Source organism: Balaenoptera acutorostrata, chromosome 12 (genome assembly GCF_949987535.1).
Source record: "Balaenoptera acutorostrata chromosome 12, mBalAcu1.1, whole genome shotgun sequence".
Lineage (NCBI taxonomy): Eukaryota > Metazoa > Chordata > Mammalia > Artiodactyla > Balaenopteridae > Balaenoptera > Balaenoptera acutorostrata.
The window spans coordinates 32,480,277-32,501,663 of NC_080075.1; the positions used below are offsets into that span (position 1 = coordinate 32,480,277).

The window sequence follows — 21,387 nt, forward strand, 5'->3', positions numbered from 1 at the left end:
TTGCATTGATTTTATTAGTCTCATTTTACAGATGAGGAAACTGAAGCCAAGAGATGCAAAGGAATACACGACTACAAAGAGGCACGACCCGAAATGGTCTAATCTCAAAGTGCATGCACTCAGCCAGCAGGCAAAGCTGGGGCTCAGGGGCCTCCACTGCCCTGCCCCTCTCAGGCCACATACCCTGTCCTGCATCCCCTCTTCATCCTGCACTTACATCTGTGTCTCAGGCCATCTGGCCTGTGGGGAGGCACAAAGGAGGCCCAGGAGCCTGGTGACCAGAGACTCCATCTCTCAGGTGCCAGGGAGGGGGCCCAGCTTGATGCCACGCACACACAGGGCAGCCCCCAGGCACATGTCTCCTCCACCCTTGTACCCTTATGAAGTTGAGACAGACCATCTAATAGCCTTGACTCATCCTGGCATCTCCTCCCCTTCCCTACATTGTGCAAAGAACGATCTTTCAGTGGAGCAAGTTGGAGGAGAGTTTGAGAATTATACTAGTGATGAGGGAAAATCTTTTCTCCACATCATTTCCATCCTTTTTTGGAGGCTCTCTTTTGTTAATGTCATGACTTTCCAGCTGACAGCCAAGTTTCCCAGGACGGGACTTCACTGGCCAGATTCTGAGAATCCTGAAAAGCCAGGGTGCCCCTTCCAGAGGAAGGAGGAAGAGGCCATTTCCAGAATGGCAAAGGTGGGAGGTGGGTCCAAGAGCAGGTACCATCTGGGATGCTCCAATCCATAAGATCATGGGTGGGGCAAGGTAGGCACAAAATAAATGGCCTCAGCAAGGAAATACTTGAGCCAGACCCAAGGACTGACTGCAAACTCTTGAGTGCTCAGACGCTGGGGGTGAGCTCCGGGGCTTGAGCCCATCCCTGAGGAGTAAGATATTACCAACTAGAAGACAGGAGCATGCCTTCCCCCAGAGCCCTGCACCCAGCATCACTCGTCCTCCCGTCCCCAGCACACGCTGGGCTCTGGCATTTGGGACAGGGGTGGGAGGCCTGATGGAACTGTTGTGAGCATTACTAATTATCTGTACTAATCATCTCGATTATAATTTACCTTGTAAATTTCAACTTCAAGAGTTTTCAACTCACCCTGGCCTCCTCCTCCTGGTCCCCAAGAGGACTTACACTGCCCCTGCCTCATCATGTACTCCCCTGCCTGCTCCACCCCCTCCCTGCTGAAGAACTAAACTCTTCTGAGCTCCAGGGCCCAGCAGATTCTGGAAGGGATTCAGAGAGTGGGAGGGAATTGCCTTTAAAGCATTCCAAGCAATTTACATATTCAACCACGTTTGAGAGGTAACAGCCAAAGGTAAACTGGGATTGTGGTGGGGAATCTCAATCCCACCTCAGGCAAATCAAAAAATTCCCGGCAACCAGTGCCCTTGCCCCTCCAGAAAAAACCTCAAGGCCCACTCCCTTGTCATTCCGGAGGTGGAAGCACGTACGGTCTCTGGCTGGAAGAGGCGTGACCACACCTGCAGGCTCCTCTGAAGCGTAAAGAAATGGAAAAGGAGTTAGGATGGGCATGGCTGGGTAGAGGACGGATTAGGTGAATGGGGCATGTGGATGGACAGTTGGCAGACAGACAGATGGAAACGCAGCTCCTGGACGGGGAGACAGATGTGGCCCGAGACCCCAACCCCAGCCCAGCTGTGAATTTATCACACATTAAGTCAACAGCATGCCCCCCTCAGCCAGACACAGCCCCAGTGCCCTCGTGAGCACTCGGGTCTCTCCCCACTGGTGTCTGCCTACATGGTTGTCAGTTCTGTTTGCCAATTGGAAATTGGACCAGAAACTTGACTCAATACATTCAAGAAATAACACACGGACTTCCCTGGTGGCACAGTGGTTAAGAATCTGCCTGCCAATGCAGGGGACACGGGTTCGATCCCTAGTCCGGGAAGATCCCACGTGCTGCGGAGAAACTAGGCCCGTGGGCCACAACTGCTGAGCCTGCGCTCTAGAGCCCACGAGCCACAGCTACTGAGCCCGCGTGCCACAACTGCTGAAGCCCACGTGCCTAGAGCCTGTGCTTCTTCACAAGAGACGCCACCGCAATGAAGCCTGCACACTGCAACGAAGACCCAACACAGCCAAAAATTAATTAATTAATTATTTTTTTTTTAATAAGAAAGAAATAACACAGAAAAGAAAATGTGCTTTTCCATATTATACCCAGATAAGTGAGGAAAACAAAGTACAGATGCAAAGAAAGGGTGGGGGAAACGTGAAAGGGCCAGAGCTAGGCAGTGAGGCACACCCAGCGGTCCCTGCCACAGGCAGGTTGACTGCCCTGAGTGGAAGTGTTTCAAGGCACAAGATCTCCACCTAGTGGTTATTTCCAGTATTACCACTGAGGGCACCGTGTTGCATTTTCACAACAGCAGGCACTGGGATCTGGCTTTTGACACCTGCCGTTTCAAATGAACCACAGTGCCAGGCACCCTCCATTAGCTAAAGGTCCTACTCTTGGGTATACCCTAAATGCTGGTGAGGAGTGTCTAGAAATAAGAGAAGCAAGAAAGGAGATGCTCTGGCATACTTTCGGCCTCTTGGAATCCGTCCCTCGCTTATAGGCAGGTACAAGATGCCCCCAAAGGAGTAGGCAGCCCTCGGTCTCCTTCCACGGTCCTCTCCGATTCTGCCTCTACCCACACTCTGACCTTCCCTGTCTCCTCCTCCAACCATCTAAGTGTAGCCAAGTCTGGGGTCCTGATTGACCTGGGGTTGTGTTTGGTGAAACCCTAAATTATTTTCATTCATTGATCACCTTTACCTATTGGTCTCCTTCAAAAAACAATACCTACTGCTATTTTCCTATAGCTCCATGATCAGAGTTAAGAGGCAAGAGCTGAGTAAAACATTGTGAAGGAAGAATGAGGAGAGACACAGAAAGAAAGAGCGTGGGGAAGAGAAGAGGGAACGTGGAGCCTGGATACGAGGACAGGGCTGACCAAGTGAGCCCCGAGGGCAGCACGGAGGGCAGTGAGGCGAGGCTCTGGGGGGCCTGAGGCCCTGGGACCCACCCACTTAGCTCTCCACAGCAGGCCTCAGCTAGGAATGCCAGCTGGCAGAAGTCAGAGCTGCAGAAACCATAATTCATGGCCATTTTCATATCCACAGGAATAGGTTTTCATCAGTGGGGGAGCGAGGCCTCTGGTCGCAGGGGAGTTTCAGCAACCACAGAGGACCGACACGGGCACAGCTGCAGCCCCAGGAGAGCACAGCCAGGGCCCGCCGGAAGGAAACAGATTCCACTTTAAGCTCCTTCCAAATGATTACAAACAGGCCCGGTCAGTTATCTAGGGCTAATGAGGCCAAGGTCATAGTTCCGACCCCCGCGTGCTTCTTGCAGAAGCAAACATGGCTTTCCACCCACAGACCAACTCTGAATCCTGGCTGCAAACTAGTGCCCAGCCCAGACACAGATGGCCCCTAGTCCTACCAGCCATCTGAACAATACGTGCCTCTGGTGGCTGGGAGGACCAAGTTAGGGGGCTGCAGAGTAGCCTGGTTCCCAGCCACGCCTTTTCACTAATTCCCTCACTCATTCATTCGTTTGTTCAGCACACCTAACAGGCCCAGTGTAAGGCATGCTAAGACACGGCCCTGCTGACAACTGAGGCCAATGGCTCCTAATCTGGGGGCAGGGTCACAGGTCTCCGGGTGCTGAGGATCATCCTGGGTCCTTCCCCTGTGTCTGCAGACAGCTCATAAAGTCAAGGGCAGAGTCACCAGTGAAGCCAACCAAGACAAAGCCTCTATTTAGTCCTCATCACTCTTCTGCCAAAACACAAGTGTTCTGGTGTGTTTTCCCTAAGCCCAAGGAATAGGGGCTGGGGAAGCCCCAAAACACAGATGAATGCTCCCAGTTCTGTAGCCTGAGCAGCCCAGCCCAGCTCCCTCACCTGGGGAAGCCGGAGGGCAGGCCCTCCCAGCCCGGGACCCCGCGTCTCCTGGAGAAGCTGAGGCCATTACCTGCGGCCAGCACCTCTGCCTCTCAGCCCATCTCCCACGCCCACGGCTTGGCTGCCTGACACCAGCCCGCGCCAGGCAGGAGGAGAAACCAAGAACTGCTGGGAAATCCTCATCATCTACGTTCCAAAGACAAAAAGAAACGAACTTTGGATTTCGTAGCTGTGGAAAAAACTGCCTGAGTGCTATTTATGTAGCACGATTTTCGTATGTACAAAGTTATAAAAGAATCTGTGTAGGTTTCATGGGTCTCATGTTCCTGTTACCTTCCGAAAGTACTGCAGCTTCTAAGAAAAGCACTCCTTGTTAAAAAACAATTTTTTTACTAAATGCTTTGGAGCACAGGGTCCAAGGAATACTTAAGTATGCCCAGGCAAACTTGTGGGCAGAGGTGCTTAAGAGGCTAGTGTTAGGTCCTGTCCTAGCTGGAAATCAAAACAAAACACGAACACAAAACCTCCTGGTTGGATCAAATAATCCGGTGAACTATGAGGCCAGGGAATATAGAGAAAGAACCCATTTTTACAGTTTGGTTTAGTTTGGGTTTTGAGAGCAGTGGGGAAATCAAGGGCCATGCATCACCCAGATATTCAAGAACACCCCAGTGTGGAGAAAAACACAAAGATCTGAAAGCTGGGGTGACATTCTGAGGTGGCCTCAGGACAAGTGGGAAAAGCTTGGCAGGGAGAGAGGCAAGGGCTAACTTTCCGGGCCTAGAGAGAGCTTGGGAAGAACAGCTCCAGTTTGAGCAGTAAGTCTAACTCTTTTATTGCTACATAGATCAAGCTATTTAACTGCACATCTAAAACCGGTTAGCTGGTGGCAAGAAGATTCTCATTTAAGCCCAAAACGATCTGTGGGAGCCAGTGGTCCCTGAACCACGCGGGGTTGCCCATGGCCTGAGCGCCATCTAGTGGCCAAATAAACATCTTTCTCACGTTCCCATTCAAATATTCATGATGACCCTGGAAAAGATCAAGGTCAACATCACCACCAGACGTGAAGACTGATGGGGTCACAGGGATCTAAACTCTCCCTCAGGTGGCTGACAGCTGGCGCAGCTGTAGCCTCATGAAACAGCAGCTGTCGGAAAACAGTCGGAAGGTCACTTTGTGCTGTACCAGCGTCTGTCCTTGGACTCAGAGACAGGAATGGTACCAGCCAGGAAACTGGAGAAGAGGTTCCTTCCATGCCAGGAGTTCTGATCCACGAGGAGCCTAGAATACCCTCTCTCCCACCCACTCCCATGATACACTGCCCCCCACCTCCAGTCTTTCTACCTCTACACACAGAAGAAGCACTGCACCCTGGGACCAGCAGTTCCCACAGTTGGGAGGGGGAGGGGCTGGGGCAGGAGGAGCCCACATGGCAGTGACTTCTGGAAGGGAGTTTTTGTGTATTCCACCAATTACAAGTATCAATGATGAAATCAGAATGACAGAAAGCAGCTAGATGTTAAAGCTGAGTGAGGGCACCTGGGAGTTCATTGTAGAATTCTTTACTTTCATGTATGTTTGAATTTTCTATAATTCAAAGGGTTTTTTTTTTTTTTTAATGTTTCAGAGAATCTAGAAGGGATTGGTCAACTTCAAGAGTATTAGGTGGAATCTTCCAGAAACTGGGCATGCTAACCTGTCCTCCAGATAAAGATCTGAGAAGATGGGTGGACAGAGACCCACACATCCTGTCTGTGGAAAGACATCAACACTGACCAGATCTTGTGAGAGTAAATAAAGGGGGAGGGGGAAAACAGAGGGCCAACCAGTATAGGGAAACAGGGAGGAAACAGCATCTGTAAGATTCAAGAGAGGGTTCACCTGAAATTCTCAGGAAACGATTTGGAATCCTCGGTAGAGTGCAAGAAGACATAGTTTTTGTGGAACAAAACAAAACTTGAGGGAGAGAACAAAGAGGAAAAGGAAAATATAAAAAGAAAGACAGAGGGAAAAGAAGGCATGACAAGAAACTAAAAATGCAATAGTCAATTTTAAACCACATGGGAAGCAGTAAAAAGCAGAATTGGTACAGTGGGAAGAAAAATCAGATTAGGGATGCAGAAAGCCAGTAGTAGCAATACTAAACAACAGACCTTACTTTGGGGTTTATTATGTACCAGAATGTAACATTTATAATCTCACTGGATCCTTACAAGAACCTTACAAGGCTGGGACTGGTGGGAGGAGACTGGAGCAACTCTCTCAAGCTGCCTGGTTCCAGAGGTCCCCTCTTACCCCTCTCGCGCAGCCTGCCTTCAGCTGCTCAGGTAAACAGTGTAAGAGTAAACGAAATCATCCCTCAACTCAGATTTAAGGATTCACTATGTCTCAGACAAAATTCAAGGAAAAGAGTCCTGCACCTAGGCAGATCAAAGGAATTTTTTAAACTGCAAGGAAAAAGAGACATTCCTACAAACAGCATCTAGTCAGAAAAAAAAAAAAAGACTACCTACAAAGGAATCAAATCAGTCTCGGAAAACACACCAAAATAAATTCAAAATAGATTAAATATTTAAATGTAAAAAATAGAGAGAAATATAACCTTGGGGTTTGCTGAAGGCCAAAAGCATGACATATGGAGCAGAAACCATACTTCCATTATTTAAATAAGAAATATTGAAAATAAACACAAGAAGTTAACTAGAAAGTTAGAAAGGAAACAACAAAATAAGTCTAAAGAGAGTTAACGAGTAAAAAGATGAGAGAATAAAAAAATTAGAAAATATTAGAATTAATATCTAAATCCAAAAGCAGATTCTTTGAAAAGTCCAATAAAGTAGGGAGAAAAAAAAAACTTCTAACAAGCCTAGTCAAGAAAAAAGAAAATTCAAACATATTTCATTAGAAATAAGAAAGTAGAGAGAATTGTTTAAATTATAAAAGATTACTCCACACAACACTATAAGTAAAAAAATTAGAAGACCTCAGTGTAATGAATGTTTTTCTAGGAAAATGTAGATTAGCAAAATTAACTATAGTAAAAGTAACAAACTAAAAATACCAATGATCACAGGAGAAACTGAAAAGGTTTTAAAGAGCGAGTGCAACACCCACTCAAAAAGGGCACCCAGCCCATATGGTTTTATGGGTGAATTCTTTCAAACCCTCAAAAGACTATATTCTTATGATATATAAACTGTTCCAGATGTTAGAAAAGACTTTAAATCTTTCCAATTAATTTTACAGAGCCAGCATAGCCCAGATACCAAAACCTAAGAAGTAATAAGCAGACATACCAATTAAAGATAATAGAAAATCAAGCAATAGGCCCAAGAACACATTTAGGAATTTAGTATGGGATAAAAGTGGCAATTCAAAACACAGGGAAAAGATTATTCAATATATAGCATTGGTATCACCAAAGAACAATTTTGAAAAAAGTAATGTTAAACCCTTTCCTAATTCACTAAGGAAAAGATTAATATATTTGGCTATGTAAAATTTTTTCATTTCCACATGTTAAAAACTATAAAATGATAAAATAAGATTGACAAAAATTATTTACAACATATATGATGGGAGAAAATTAGCCTCCACATACATACACAACTCTTAAAAAAACAATGAGAAAAAGACAAGCACACCATCAGAAATACAAACAAAAGCATGAATAGGCAATTTACAACAGAATAAATTTAAAAGTATATAAATATATATAATTTGTAAGTGTAAGATAATTATCAAAATATTTTAAAATTTACAGTGGTCAACTTTACCAGATATCAATGAAATAAAATTAAGGCAACAATGAAATTCACCCAACAAATTGACAAAGTTCTTTTTAAATACCATTATTTTGCATTTTGTTGATGAGGGTGCAGCAAAATAAGCTTGAGTGATTAGAGTGTAAATTAGTCCAGTCTTTTTGTAGGGCAATTTTGATATATACCAAAAGATTCAAAATGTTCAAATCTTTTTAAAATATTTATTTATTTTTTTACTTATCTATTTGGCTGGGCCAGGGCTTAGTTGTGGCATGTAGGATCTAGTTCCCTGACCAGGGATCGAACCTTGGGCCCCCTGCATTGGGAGCACGGAGTCTTAGCCACTGGACCACCAGGGAAGTCCCTAAAATGTTCAAATCTTTCAACACAGCAATTCCACTTCTAGGTATTTATGCAAAAGAAAAATCACGAATTACATAAAGATTCAGCTACAAAAATATTCAATATCAAGTTAGCTGTTTATAACATGGAAAAATTAGAAAACACCTAACTATTCAACATTTAGTTAATGTGGACTATGGTGCATTCACACAATGGAATGTGTGTATTCATTTAAAATTATACTGTAGAAGAATATTTAATAACATGAGTAAACATCTATGTTGTATTGCCAAGTGACAAAAAGCAATTTTCAAAACAATTGAAAATTGTTACAAAGCAATGCTTTTCATGTACATACATACAGACAAACAGGTCCCAGAATATTAATATTTACCTCTTATATGGGAGGGTAGGCTTATGGATAATTTTGTGAGTAAATTTTATATTGTTCTTTCAGACTGTCTCTTTTAAATTGTACAAAATGATCATGAACTACTTTTTCACAGGCCAATGAAAGCTATTTCAAAGCAGAAGCTGCTAGAACACAGTCAACCAACCTAGAACCCAGTGGATGGTGTGGCCACAGCCACCAATATCATCTGCAGGAATGAATCCTCTCTATGCCATTCGGTGGTGTATCCCACCATCCGAAGTGGGCCCGTCCTAAATGCAAACCCATCTCTCTCACTGGCCAGAGCCCTTCTCCCTGGGAAATGGGCAGCAAAGACCTTATAATCTTTCCTTTTCTACAAACTCTCAAGACAGTAGGGGTGGAACAGGGGAGAGCATGGGGGGCCAGAGGGAAGCACAAAGGGGGAACGTACCTTCTATTTCTCCTCCAGAGGCAGAGATTTTCGACATACTCAGGTAGGTGGTGGCCACAATGTCGTTGTGGGTGAGGCGGTCCCTAGAGCAAAGGGGCAGAAAGGGAGTGAACAGGGGAGGGAGATTGCAGGCCACAGCCCACCCAGGAAGGAAACGACCTCAGTTATACATCATTAGGGGTCCCAGTCTTCACACGGGGTATGTTATGGAGGCCTAGTAATCCTAGGCAAGAAGAGACTGGAAAGAAAGTGTTACTCAAGACTCCTCTAGGGGGGACCCAGTCCATGTCCCCCGCCATCAGCATCCCATCAGCCAGGCTGGAGGTCTGCGAGCACAGCTGCAGGTTGAAAGGGAGGAGACCTGAGGCAGGAGGCAGGGCAGGGGAGCAGGAGGCCGCTCAGGGAGCCAGACCCCCAGGCCCAGGGAGAGCAAGGCTCTAGGAGCCAAGTCATACCCGGACCAAGGAGAAAACCAGATGACCAGGAAGAAACTATCTCCAAGGCCACAGTCTTAATTAGCTTATGGTAGCTAATGCATAGCTCTTTTTTGTATCTGATTCTGAATGTGACAAAGCACTTTTAAACCCCCTTATCTCCAAGGATCCCCACAGCAGCCTTGAGGAACAGGTACTCTTACTAACATCTCTTTTGCATGGATGAAGAAACTGAGGCTCGGAGCCAGAAGGTCCTTGCCCGAGGTCAGCCTGGGAGGGAGGGGCAGAGTCAGAACTGAAACCCTGGTGTCCAGACTCCAGGTCCAGTGCTCGCGCCGTGGCCCACGCGGCTTCTGTCTACAATACGAGGCCTGTCCTGCCTCCCAGAAGAAGGCCTCTCCCCTCCCCAGCCAGCATAGGGGACCATGGGGAGAAGCTTGAGGACTGACTGTCTTGTGCAGACCCTTCCTCTGTGCCCCACACCTGCCCCACTAACAATCATATACTGTAATAGCCAGCATTTATTGGACGCCTCCTGAGAGCCAAGCACTGTGCTAACACTGTCACGTGACTTGGCTCATTTAATCCTCATGTTGGCCCTATGAGGCAGGTTCTGCAATTAGCCCCAATTTCAGATGAAGAAGCTGAGGTAGGCAGGATGGCAAAGCTGGGATTTGAGCAGAATATGCCTGACACGGAAACCAGAGCTATGCTTGCAGCAACCTGCTGCTTCCTTGCCAGGCTAGACCTAGAGTTCTCAATCCAGTGATTTTGACGCCAGGACATTTGGCAACGTCTGGAAACATTTTTGGTATGGAGGGGAGTGGTGTAGAGAGGCCATGTTTGTAGCCAAACATCCTACAATGCACAGGACAGTCACCCACTGCAAAGACTTTTCCGGTCCAAAGATGTCATAGTGCTGAGACTGAGAAACGCTGGATGGGGCAGGATCTATCTCCTTCTAGAAGGTTCTCCACGTGCATCTTCCCTCCTCTTGGGGCCCAGTAGGCCCTCTCTCCCTGCTGTGCATCCTTTGGCCACAGGAGGCTTCAGGAGATGACACCCACGCGCCACATTGTGAAAGACCCGCCTGGGCATGGCAATTTCATTTTTCTTTTAAATCTTAAAGCCATGAGATACCAGGAATGCTGCTCCGTTCCTTCCTCTCTGTATTTCCCAGGGAGGTGATTAAGCTTTAAAGTTTTCTCTCAGGGCGGGGGCTACATTAGGAAGAGTGAATTGTCAGCACAGATCTGTATCCCTTTTCCTGGTGAATGACGTTAATATGAACTGGAAAGTAAAAAATTCCCTTAAACATTTTACAGTAAGATTATCAATACCAGATAATGGACAGTTGATGACACTTTTAAACTGCCTTCATGGCCAACCCCTAGAAAAGACCAGCCCTTGGAGAGGAATAGGATTTCTCACCTCTGGTCTTACCTGAATCTGGTGAGAAGGGAAAGAGAATGGGAGGAGAGAGATTTTGTGTCAGGTTTTTTTGGGGGGGGAGGGGGTAGTTTGGGGGGTTTTGTCTTTTAATGAAAGAAATTCTTTGAGAACTGAATGGAAGATTAAGTTACAGAGAAAAGGCCATATGGACCATATCGTATTTCTAGGATTCAGGTAATAACACAAGTTTATCTGAGTTTTCTGGGAAGAAAGCACTTTTCTGGATAGGAACTTGCAGCAACAGAATGCTTTCTGGCCAAGAGTTGGGTTTTGGGGCTTGGGGTTGCTTTTGGAAAATACAGCAAGTCTGAAAATAGACTCACAATAAAAATGCCACTTCAGCCTAAACCAGAGAGGCAACCACCAGATTCGGTAATGTGTTTGGATTGTACAGTATGCAGACGCCTCACACGGCTCACAAGGACTCGGGCGAGGCCGTCCCCAACACAGGGGACGCGGCGCCCTTGTGCACGCACGCCCGCGTGCATCCACTTACACTGCCACGCACAGGCACGCACCCAGCGCGCGCACGTGTGCACACACAGCGAGGTGAAGGATGGCTCTGTGGACGTAGAGCACATTGCCCCCAAACCACCTCCCACAGAGGGCCCCAGAGGCCTCTCCCTCCTCGCCCCCCTCGCACTCCCTTCCTCTCCTCTAATTCGCCCAAGCTGTCTTCTCTCGGGCTGGGGACCTGGCGCACACTTTAATGGCTCTGTGGCCTGGGGGTTTTCCCTAGTCTCTCATTATCCTCCTGGCTGGGGGTGCCGTGGGCCTGAGACCAAAGGACAACACGCTGGGAACCGCACAGCCAAGACTTTTTGGGGGCAGAGAAAGGACAACTCTCTCTTTTGGGAAAGCCTGATGTAGGGAAGGTCCTGGAGATCGCGCGTGGGGACTCCTAACAGCCCTCGGGCGTGAGAGAAGGCTCAACGCGCAGGGGTCGGCGCGGCCCGGTGGTTAAGCACAGGGGCGGAGGGAGCACAGGCTTGTTCGAGCCTGGCCTCGGCTGCTTCCCAGCTGTCCCCTCGTGCAGGGTACTCAGTCTATTCAAACCTACTCCCTCATCTGCAAGGTCGGGCCGTGCCTGGAGTCAAGGTGAGTGTCAGGTGAGGTCGGGCCGTGCCTGGAGTCGAGGTGAGCGTCAGGTGAGACACGCATGTAAAGTGCTCACTGGGAGGAGGGCCTGGAGCACACAGACGCTCAGCAAGGGTTAGATACTCATTTTCTAAGATGACCGTGTGGCTCTTGCCCTCCCCTGCTGCAAGCCGGCAGTGGCATCCCCTGCTTGGGTAACCGGACCCACCTCCCCAGCCTGGAGACCCGTTTCATCCTACCAACACCTGGAGTATCACAGCCCACCCTCCTGGAAGCTCTGCTCTTTCCAGCTTCCATGCCTCTGCTTATGACCCTCTCTTCATTAGAATGCCTTCATCCTGAACTTCCCAAAACCCCACCTCCTCCAGGAAGCCTTCCTGGCCCCTCCTGGCCTCAGGGATCTCTGGTTCCTGGAGCTGTTCCAGCCCCGCCTGGCTGCCCTCGAGCAGGGCTGTAAGCTTCCCAACAGCCCACACCCTCTCCTTCTCTGGCCTCCCCCAGAGGAAACTACCTCACCTGAAACAGACTCTCCCACTTCATGCAGACTGAAAAAAAGGAAACCAAAGGACCAAGTGACCCCTGACAACAGCCACCTCTAAAGATCCAGGACGCAGAACTCACCAGTCTATGACACGAATCCTCATTTTCTCACACATGGAGGGAAACTAAGGAGGGAAGAGAGACAGGTTGGGTGGGGTCCTTCTGAAGAAGCAGAAGTCTGGGATGCGGGCGGGAACTGGGTAGGCTGGGAGCCCAGGTCTCCTGGGGTGGGCTTATGGGGGTGAGGCTCACCATGGCAGGCACCGTGATGTTCTGGTTCCACTGAGGGTTGGCCGTCTTCTCCAGGATCTTGCTGCAGAGCTAGAAGACACAGAGCACAGGTGGATGGAGCTTTGAGGGGACTCTGGGCTCCCTCGGAGACCACCACACCAGCCAGCAGCCATTCTCTGCCATGCTGGCCACCCTTTGGGCTGGGCAGAAGGCCCTGGGGGGTCATGGAACCTGGTGCAGTGGGCTCAGACACAGGGAATCTTTCTAGAGACAAAGCTCAACGGTAGGTCAGACCCAATGGGGCATGGGGTGGAGGGAGTTAAGAGGGATAGATTGTTTGAATGTCACAACTCTTCTTCCTTATCTCATACCTCTGGCTGGAAATTCTCCTCCCTCACCTCCCATTATGGCCATGACCCTAAATATGGGGCCCTGAGTCCAGACCAGCTTTCCCAGGAGTCCTAGAGTCTGAGGCAATCCCCTTTGCCCATCAGCCCAGATCACCTGCCCCTTTGGAAGACTGTGAACCCAGGAGATTAGAGATGGAGGGAGGGGGAGAGGAAAGGGGAGCTGGAGGGCCAGGGCAGGGGGCCATGCACCTGCATCTGAGAGAGGAAAATTCAGTGAAGACACAAACCTCATAAGCCACAGTCTGCCTCCAATCAGCCCTGCTCATAAGACTGGGCTTTCCACAAACAAGAAACCTAGCAGAGGTGGAAACCAGATCCAAACCAGCGGCTCGTGTGTTCTACTCTGCCCTGGGAGTCCCCAGGGAGGCACCAGGTCCCTTAGCCAGCCCAGGGCATCCTGTACCCACACAGGGCAGCAGGTGAAGGCTCTGCTTCAGACATACAGATCCTGGAAGGTGTGTGTGTCCTACACACGGAAACAGTGAGCAGCCTTCCTCAGAGCATTTACTGTGGGCCCTGATTGTGTGAAGCATTTACATGCATTTTCTCATCTAATGAGCACCTGACCAGACTGGGGGCTTTGGGCCCTCCATCAAATGAGGGTGTGGCCTCCCTAGGGGCCAGGACTTGGTCTCCATCTCTGATCCACCCAGTACCAGCCCCTGTGCCCACCATCCCCTCCTCCCTGTGAGAAGAGTCCAGGCAAAGTCTGGGGGCAGGGATGGGTGATGGGATTTGGCCCTTGTGTGAGCAAAGAAAGGAGTAAGGAAAGAAGAGATCCAACAATCAGATGGAACAAAAGGCAAAGTGGGACACACAGTTCTCAGGAATGGGTACACAAAGGGCTGTAAAGCACACAGAAAGATGCTTAATCTCCCTCATAATAGAAGAAACAAAAACAAAATGAATGAGATACCATGTCTCATCTATCAGATTCACAAAAATCTCTAAAGCCTGACAGCCCTCTCTTGGCAAGGCAATGGGGAAACTGCACGCCAGGATTTTGCTGGTGGGAAAAGAGAACAGCCCAACCCCTCCAAAGGGCAACTGGCCACTATCTTTCAAAATTACAAATGCAAATGCCCTCTGACCTACCAGTTCTACCTCTAGACAGTATCCTACAGAAAGACTTGCACGTGTGCAGAATAACACGTGTACGAGGTTATTCACTGCGGCATGGCTCCAACTAGGGAGGATGTGGAACAACCCACATGTCCACCAACAGAGGACAGATTAGATAAAGTGTGATCCATCCACAGAATGGAGCACTATGTAGCCCTAGAAGAATGAAAGAGCTCTGTGATATGAAACAACTTCCAAGTTATATTATTAAGTGAAAAAAGCAAGGTGCAGAACAGTGAGTATCATGTGCAACCGTTTGTGTTAAAGGGGTAAAAGGTACGAATTTGTGGTCAGATGTGTGCAGCATATGCATAATTAAGCCAGAATGATGCAAAATGATGGATGCATAAATGTATATGGTGTGCATAATAAATGTATTACCTAATTCAAAACTTAGATGAACAAAAGTTTAAAATAGGAAGGAAGGAAGGAAGGGAGGGAAGACTCTTTAATCAGACACAGCTGAGAGACCCTGGCAACATCACTCCTCAGCTCCCTGGACAAGGCAGCACAGGTTGTCCCCACCCTCCCCCAGCCCTGCCACAGGTAGTCGAAGGCCTCCCCAGCAATCGCTTCCTCCGGGCTGCCCTTGGAGGCTCCCCGTGAGAGAGCCACCGAGATGTGGGTTTGGGAGCCTGAACGCAGCAGCTTCCCCCCACCTAGGCCAGCACTGCCTCTGGCCCTAGAAGTCCCCAGCTGCCTTCCCACACCCTGCTTCACTCCCCGCACTCAGCCAAGGCAGCACCAAGCTTCCTCTCCTCCTCCTCCCCCCCTTCTCTCTCCCCCTCCTCCTCCTCCTCTCTGAGCCTTTTTATTTTTTAACCCTCTTTCCCTTCCTGATGGAGTGTATTTATTACACCCTTTCTGGAGGGCTATTTGGCCACCTGTATCAAATACTTAAAAATAAGCATGCCCTCTGACCCAGTTCTAGAAACTTTCCTATGGAAAACCAATCAGAGTGTAGACAGAGTCCTGTACACTGATGTTTGTCACAGAGTTGTTCATAAAAGAGGAAAATTGCAAAAAAAAAAAAATCCAAAAATAGATTAAAATTTATGTTATATCGTCTCATGGAATATTATGCAGCCATCAAAGCCATCAAAAAATTGATTTCAAAGACTATTTAATAACCTAAGGAAATGTTAGGTGATAAAAGCACTTTACCAAACCACACAGATATAGTGGATTCTCATTACTGGCGGTAGTTACACATTCTAACTACACATTGTAAGTCACCAAGGACATGAGCTGATGAACACTGAAGCATTGCTCCTAAGAGAAATACAGGGTTAGGGTCCTGCAAGCCTCTGTCACAACATTTTTTTGTCAACTCCCCAATTACCTTGTTTTATGTGTGTTTCTGTTTCAAAACACCATTTTTTTATTATATATTGTGGATTCATTAACATTGAACTCACAGCCAACAGCACTCAAACTCATGCCTGAATGAAGCTTACCTAATAGATAGTTTCTCCATAAGGCACGTCACAGCCTTCTTACACAGAGAAATACTAGACAGCATTTCAGCACTACACTCCGGAGCCATTGTAAACACTGAAATCACCAGCAAAAAGCCCAAAAAATGCAAAAAGCATGACACTAAATAGACCAGGAAAAGGACACATTTACACCATGAGAGCTGAAACAAGAAGGGAATCACATTGTTTCAGCTCAGCTGGCAACATGCACCTCAGCTGACTCAAATTGCTCACAGCTTTGCAAATGATCACCAAAGCACCACAGGGATTAATTTTGGGTTACAAATAAATTTTAGCGAGTAGGCAAATCTGCAAATACAGAATCTGTGAATAATGAAGTTCAACTGTATTCTGAATCCAATTTTTTTTTCCCAGTGGGGCGGGGCAGGGCCAGGGTTGGGGGGGAGCGGGTGCAACAGAGAGAAGGAGTGAGAGCTACAGGGAGGAAAACATACTAGCAGGAGATATAAACAAATGTTAACAGTGGGCATCTCCAAGGCGGTGTGCAGAAATGTGCTTAATTTTTTTCATTTTCCTTGCTTTTCTCTGATTTTTTCATCTTTTTATGATTAATAGGTTTTACTCTTGGAAAATAAAAAAGTTGCTTTAGTCTCCCACTCTGCCCTCCAAGTACCTCCCCTGTCCTTGCCCTATACCATGAAGAAGTGTGATATGTGTGTGTGAGTGCGCACACACACAACCGTCTATCTCGGTAGCTTGGCCAAATCAGGTATGGTTCACATCTTAGATAACAGTGCCACCAAGTGTCCATTAGAGGAAGTGCAAAGAGGGCCAGGCTTGGGTGAGTAGGCACACAGAGGACAAATCCCCAGGGCTTTTCATTTCAGAAAAGGATGAATGAGAAAAAGTGACACACCAGAGACAGAGAGAGGACAGGCAGGATGACACAGGCGATAAAGGTAGCAGAGAGAGTTGGGGGAAGCCATGACGAGGTGGCTGGGGCAGAGAGCAGGGGACACAGAGACCCGGGGACCACCAGAAGATGGAGGGTCTCAACTGCCTCCTTCATAAGCCCCTTCCTTCTAGAGGGAAAATGGAGGGTACAACTTCATTCAGGAGCCCAGCTACCCCCCAGTCACCTTTATATATTCCCTTGCCTGGGCCAGGTCCCCTACCTCTATCACCTTCCCCAGACATCTGCACCTTCCTAGAAAAATCCCCAGGGCCAGCCAAGGGCATCTCAGAACAGAAGACCTAGAGAGATCACGGTGCTGGCAGGGACCCAGTAGCAGCTAGGAGCACCAGAGCTCTGCGACTCAGCTCCAAGGAAAGCCACTGAATTTGAAGGCAGGTCGGTCTTGGTTCTAGCCATCATCAAAGCACCCTACCATGTTGGGAATGTGGAAGAAAAACAATCTTGAGACATGACTTTCCCATCTGTCAAGCTGGGAAAATTGATCCCGGTCCTTGCAGTAAGTGTTCAGCAGGACTGTCCAGCCAACCTTCCTGCTTCCTTCCTGCCTTCATTCATCCCGTCACGGTCCCTCCTAAGGGCATCAGACTCTGAGCCCAAGCCCAAACAAAAACTGCACTTCGGTAAGACCCACAGTGAGCATTTACACCCCAGTGTGAATGAGTTTAAAATTCATGTTACCTCTCCCACAGACATTTCCCCTGAGACCCTGTCTTAGCCTGGGATGGAGGAACAGCTCAAAGGCGCTCCCACTGGCCAACAGCAGGACGGTTCACACATCCAGCACCATAACAACTGATTTTAACACACTGAATTAATAAAAAGTATTAGGGGCATATTAACACTCAAAAGGGAAGAGGGGAGGGGAAGCTCTTCTTTACAAAAAACACCAGCTAATAAAGAGAGAAGGAATGATAATGAGGGAATCGCCGCTTTGCACCCCAGGTGAATGACTTGTTCAGGCAAGGAGGTCAATGGCTTCGTGGACCATTAGGTAAGAGGTTGCTGGGAAACAGGACATCAGCACACATCGAGATATCGTCCACAGATAACCGGCAAAGTACAAAGGTGAGCGTGTGCTTTGACAAGGGAGAGATCTGGAGACACCACCTAAACCAAGTAATCAATCATTACCAATGATGGGACAAGCTGACATTTTGCTTCCTGTTGTGATGCAATACGACATACGAAACATCACCCGTGATGCGTTCTTGCCAAAACAGTTCATTTGAATGCAATCTGGTCTTGAGACCTAACTTCCAGTTTATAGGAAATACAGGGGCCAGAAGAAGAAGTTAAACAACAACAGAAGGAAACAATGGGACAAATACAGGACATGGACAAATGGCTTGGGCTTTTCAAAAATGCAATGTTGTGGGGTGACAAAAATGGGAATGATGGAGGTGGGTAAAAGACTGTTACAGAAGAGACTAATGCAGAGCATAAATTCCATAAATTTGGGTCTTAGATCAAAACAAAATTAAACCAGCTCTAAAAGACATTTGGGGGATAATCAGAGAATATTTATATGAGCCAGTATCTGACAAGAGTAGGAAATAATTGTTAATTTCCTAGGTGTGATAATGTTATTGTGGTTACAAAGAATTTTCTTTTTCTCAGGAGGTGCACGCTGAAGCCTTTAGGGGCAAAGTGTGCAACTAGGTTTCAAATGATTCGGGGGCGGGGAGGAGTATCCACAGAGAGAGAGAGAAAGTAAATGCAGCAAAATGTTCATAACTGTTTCATCTAAGTGGAGGCCATACCAGGGGGTAAGTATTCACTGAACCATTCTTTCAACTTTTCTTTAGGTTTTTAAATATTAAAAAACTAAAGTGTTTCAACAGTGTCTAATATTGATACACAGTAAAAAAATAAAAATTTTAAAAACTAGAAAGATAGGCCCCAAACATAAACTTTGTATGATGCCTTATGGATAATGTTACTTTTTTCTGCATTTTTCAAAATTCCTTAATAAATATGTGCATCGATAATAAAAGAAGAAAGAAAAGAAACATAAAACGGGGCAGGGGGGAGAGGGGAGGAAGAGTGTGGACTTCAGGTAGCAGGCAGAGGAAACAAGCTATCCAAGGCCTTCCTCCTGTTTGTGAGATCACACCTGGGCCTCAGTGATCCAGCCCCTGACCTCAGGGGTCCCTTTGTTGGTGGGATGGGCGGGCAGATCCTACGTCTTTCCAAAATGAATCTAAGAAGAGATTAAGTGAAAAAGAACACTGCAAAGTGCTGTGTGAATGGGAGCCCACACCACCTCCATCATCACCCTAGGCTTTTAGCGTTTGTTGTTAAGCTTGTAAATGCCTCCCCAGTTGTCCTATAACACCTGCGTGTCTCCCCCTTCCGGCCTCTGCCTCTGGAGTAAAGCAGAGCCGGCTGCACCCGCCCTCCACTCGGCTCGGTTCAAAGCCCTTCTCCTCCTAAAGCCCTTCTCCTCCGCCCGTTTCCAATTTTCCTGTTAACACCCAAGTCATCCGACTCAACTCGCCGGAGCCTGGCGCTGCGGCCGGCCGGTGGACCTCTGGGCCAGGACGGCGGGGCCCCAGAGGGCGCGACCCCACCCTGCCAGCTCCCTGAGGTCGGCACGAAGCTCAGAGGCACCACGGCAGTGTTCCGGGAGCCAGGGTTCCGGGAGCCGGGTAGGAGGCTGCGCCTTCCGGATGCGTCATTCTCCCCTATTTCCAGTATTTCCACCAGTCTCTGCTCTGAGGTTACAGAGTAAACGAAATCGGGCTGTTTCCCCGAAAGTCAGAGGAACAGATGCTAACAAACACCCGAATGCAACGGAAAACGAGCTAAAAGAGGGCCGTGCAATCGGCCTCGCGGAGCCCCGAGGGCTGAACTAGCCCATCAGGCCTGTGTGGGTGACAGAAGCTAAACCTTGAACGATGCAACACACCTGGGGTGGAAAGGGCCAGGAAGGACCCCGGAGTACACAGGCCCGGGCAAAAGCTAGAGGCGTGACCGCAGGGCAGACGAGAGGACACACGGGCGACGTGCGGTCTGTGTGGTTTGCACCCGCACGCCCCCCCCACCCCCACCACGAGCGAGCCAGTGGGGCTGAAACCCGCTCAATTCGGCGCCGCTCCAAGCGGGCTGCAGAGCTGCGTCCGCCCAGGAGGGGGCGAGATGTTCCGCATTCTCGCAAAGACTGTACAAGCTAATACTGGCCATGGAGATGAGGCGAGAAAGTTCGGCTGGGTGAGACCTGGTCAAACAGGTTTATGCGGTTTGAACTTCATTTTACAGACAGGACTGTGTTTTACACTAAATATGCTGGTGGATTTCTATGGGGAGAACCCGGACAAGAGAACGGACCCAAGGCTGTTGCGTTGCCCTGGGGAGAGATGACAGTGACTAGGGGCATAGAGACAGGAAAGGACCTCGGGATTTTTGAAGGCAAGAGCTAGGGGTGGCACGTTTGATGTACGGCGGTCAAAAAAGAGGGACGAATCAAGGCAGGCCCACATTTTCTGCCTTTGATGGTGGTACCTGATTAGGATGGCACTTCTGGAAGTGGGGCGGTTTGGGGCAGCAGATGACTCCTTTAAAGGGCTGGAGGGGCAGAATATAGAGACCTGAAGCGGCATGGGGAGCTCTGCGTCTGAAGAGAGGGGTCAGAGTTAAATAGAGCTGTGGATTCCTCTGTGGCGAGGTGATGGCTGAACCCTGGGAGTGGCTGAGGCTTCGAGGGAGAGCCTGGAAAGTGGGCAAAGCCATCCCTAAGGTGGGATGGAGGGAGGGGCCCAGGCAGACATCAAGAGGGACTGGAGCAACAGCCCTGCCTCTGGGCAGGAAGGAAGAGAGGTACATGATCCCTAGGGCCCCCACCAGTGTGGCCGAAAGGAGTCTGCCCAACTCCTGCCACAACTTTTTTAAAATAATCATGTTTTCACTGCATTGTTTTTAAGTTTCCCTATCATTGTACCTTCACATCTGGTTTCCTGACTATTACTTAATTTTCCCCCAAATATTCCTCTATCTATCCACTGTCCATATGTCCTCTCCGTGTCCATCCCCACCTATGTGTCTGTCTCACACACCTGAGCAGACCTGTCCTCGTGCGTGTGCATCGCAGCCCCAGAGAGCTGGGCCTGCGTGTCTCACCCCATGTCCCACAATCAGCCCCCCATCCCCGATGTGCACATGCCTCTGATGGGGGGCACTGTGTGTGCCTCACTCTGTCCTGCACATCCAGTACCCATCCACAGGGACACCCAGTCGCCACCCTCCCACAAATCCTCTTGTTGACTTGCCCCTTACCATTTTCCCTGCAAAGCTGACTTCCACGAAGGGATCCACCAAGTTCTTCTTGTTACTCTCAAAGCCAAAGATCTGCTTCACGTTGTCCATTACGGCATCGTCCACTGAGGAGAAAGACATGCTGATCACTGCCCACCTGCTCTCCCATCTTCAAAACCCCCACTTCCCACCTGTCTCCCCGCAGTCCTGGGACTCCCTGAGAGACACGCCATGGACCCCTCAGCCCAGGGCTCCTGGGAGGAAGAACCATCTCAGAATAGCATCTCCTGAGGGCACTGCGCTGCTTCCTTGCCCAGCTCCAAACAGCTGGTTCACTGTCCCCCCCGTTCTCAAAGGCTTTCAGGACAGGTCCAATTGATCGACTGATTAGAAATCTACATCTCTAAGAGCAGTAAATCATCCAGAAAAAGACGGGAAGTTGGGGACTTCCCTGGTGGCACAGTGGTTAAGAATTCGCCTGCCAATGCAGGGGACATGGGTTCAATCCCTGGTCTAGGAAGATCCCACATGCCACGGAGCAGCTAAGCCCGTGCACCACAGCTACTGAGCCTG

The 21,387-nt window shown here is 48.5% G+C and overlaps 1 protein-coding gene across 15 annotated transcripts in view; it reads right to left on the reverse strand.

Annotated features, from left to right (window-relative positions):
- DYSF (dysferlin) overlaps positions 1–21,387 on the reverse strand; it is a 234,093-nt gene that overhangs the window by 132,700 nt on the left and 80,006 nt on the right. For 10 of the 15 annotated variants that reach the window (XM_057558086.1, XM_007175525.3, XM_057558082.1 and 7 more), the window contains 5 exons: positions 20,836–20,939; positions 12,638–12,706; positions 12,467–12,510; positions 8,862–8,944; positions 1,463–1,504 (listed from right to left, as the gene is read on the reverse strand). In XM_057558086.1, the coding sequence (XP_057414069.1) occupies positions 1,463–1,504; positions 8,862–8,944; positions 12,467–12,510; positions 12,638–12,706; positions 20,836–20,939 (342 nt within the window). The remainder of the gene's footprint in view (positions 1–1,462; positions 1,505–8,861; positions 8,945–12,466; positions 12,511–12,637; positions 12,707–20,835; positions 20,940–21,387) is intronic. The other 5 variants (XM_007175528.3, XM_007175532.3, XM_007175527.2 and 2 more) reach the window with 1 other exon arrangement.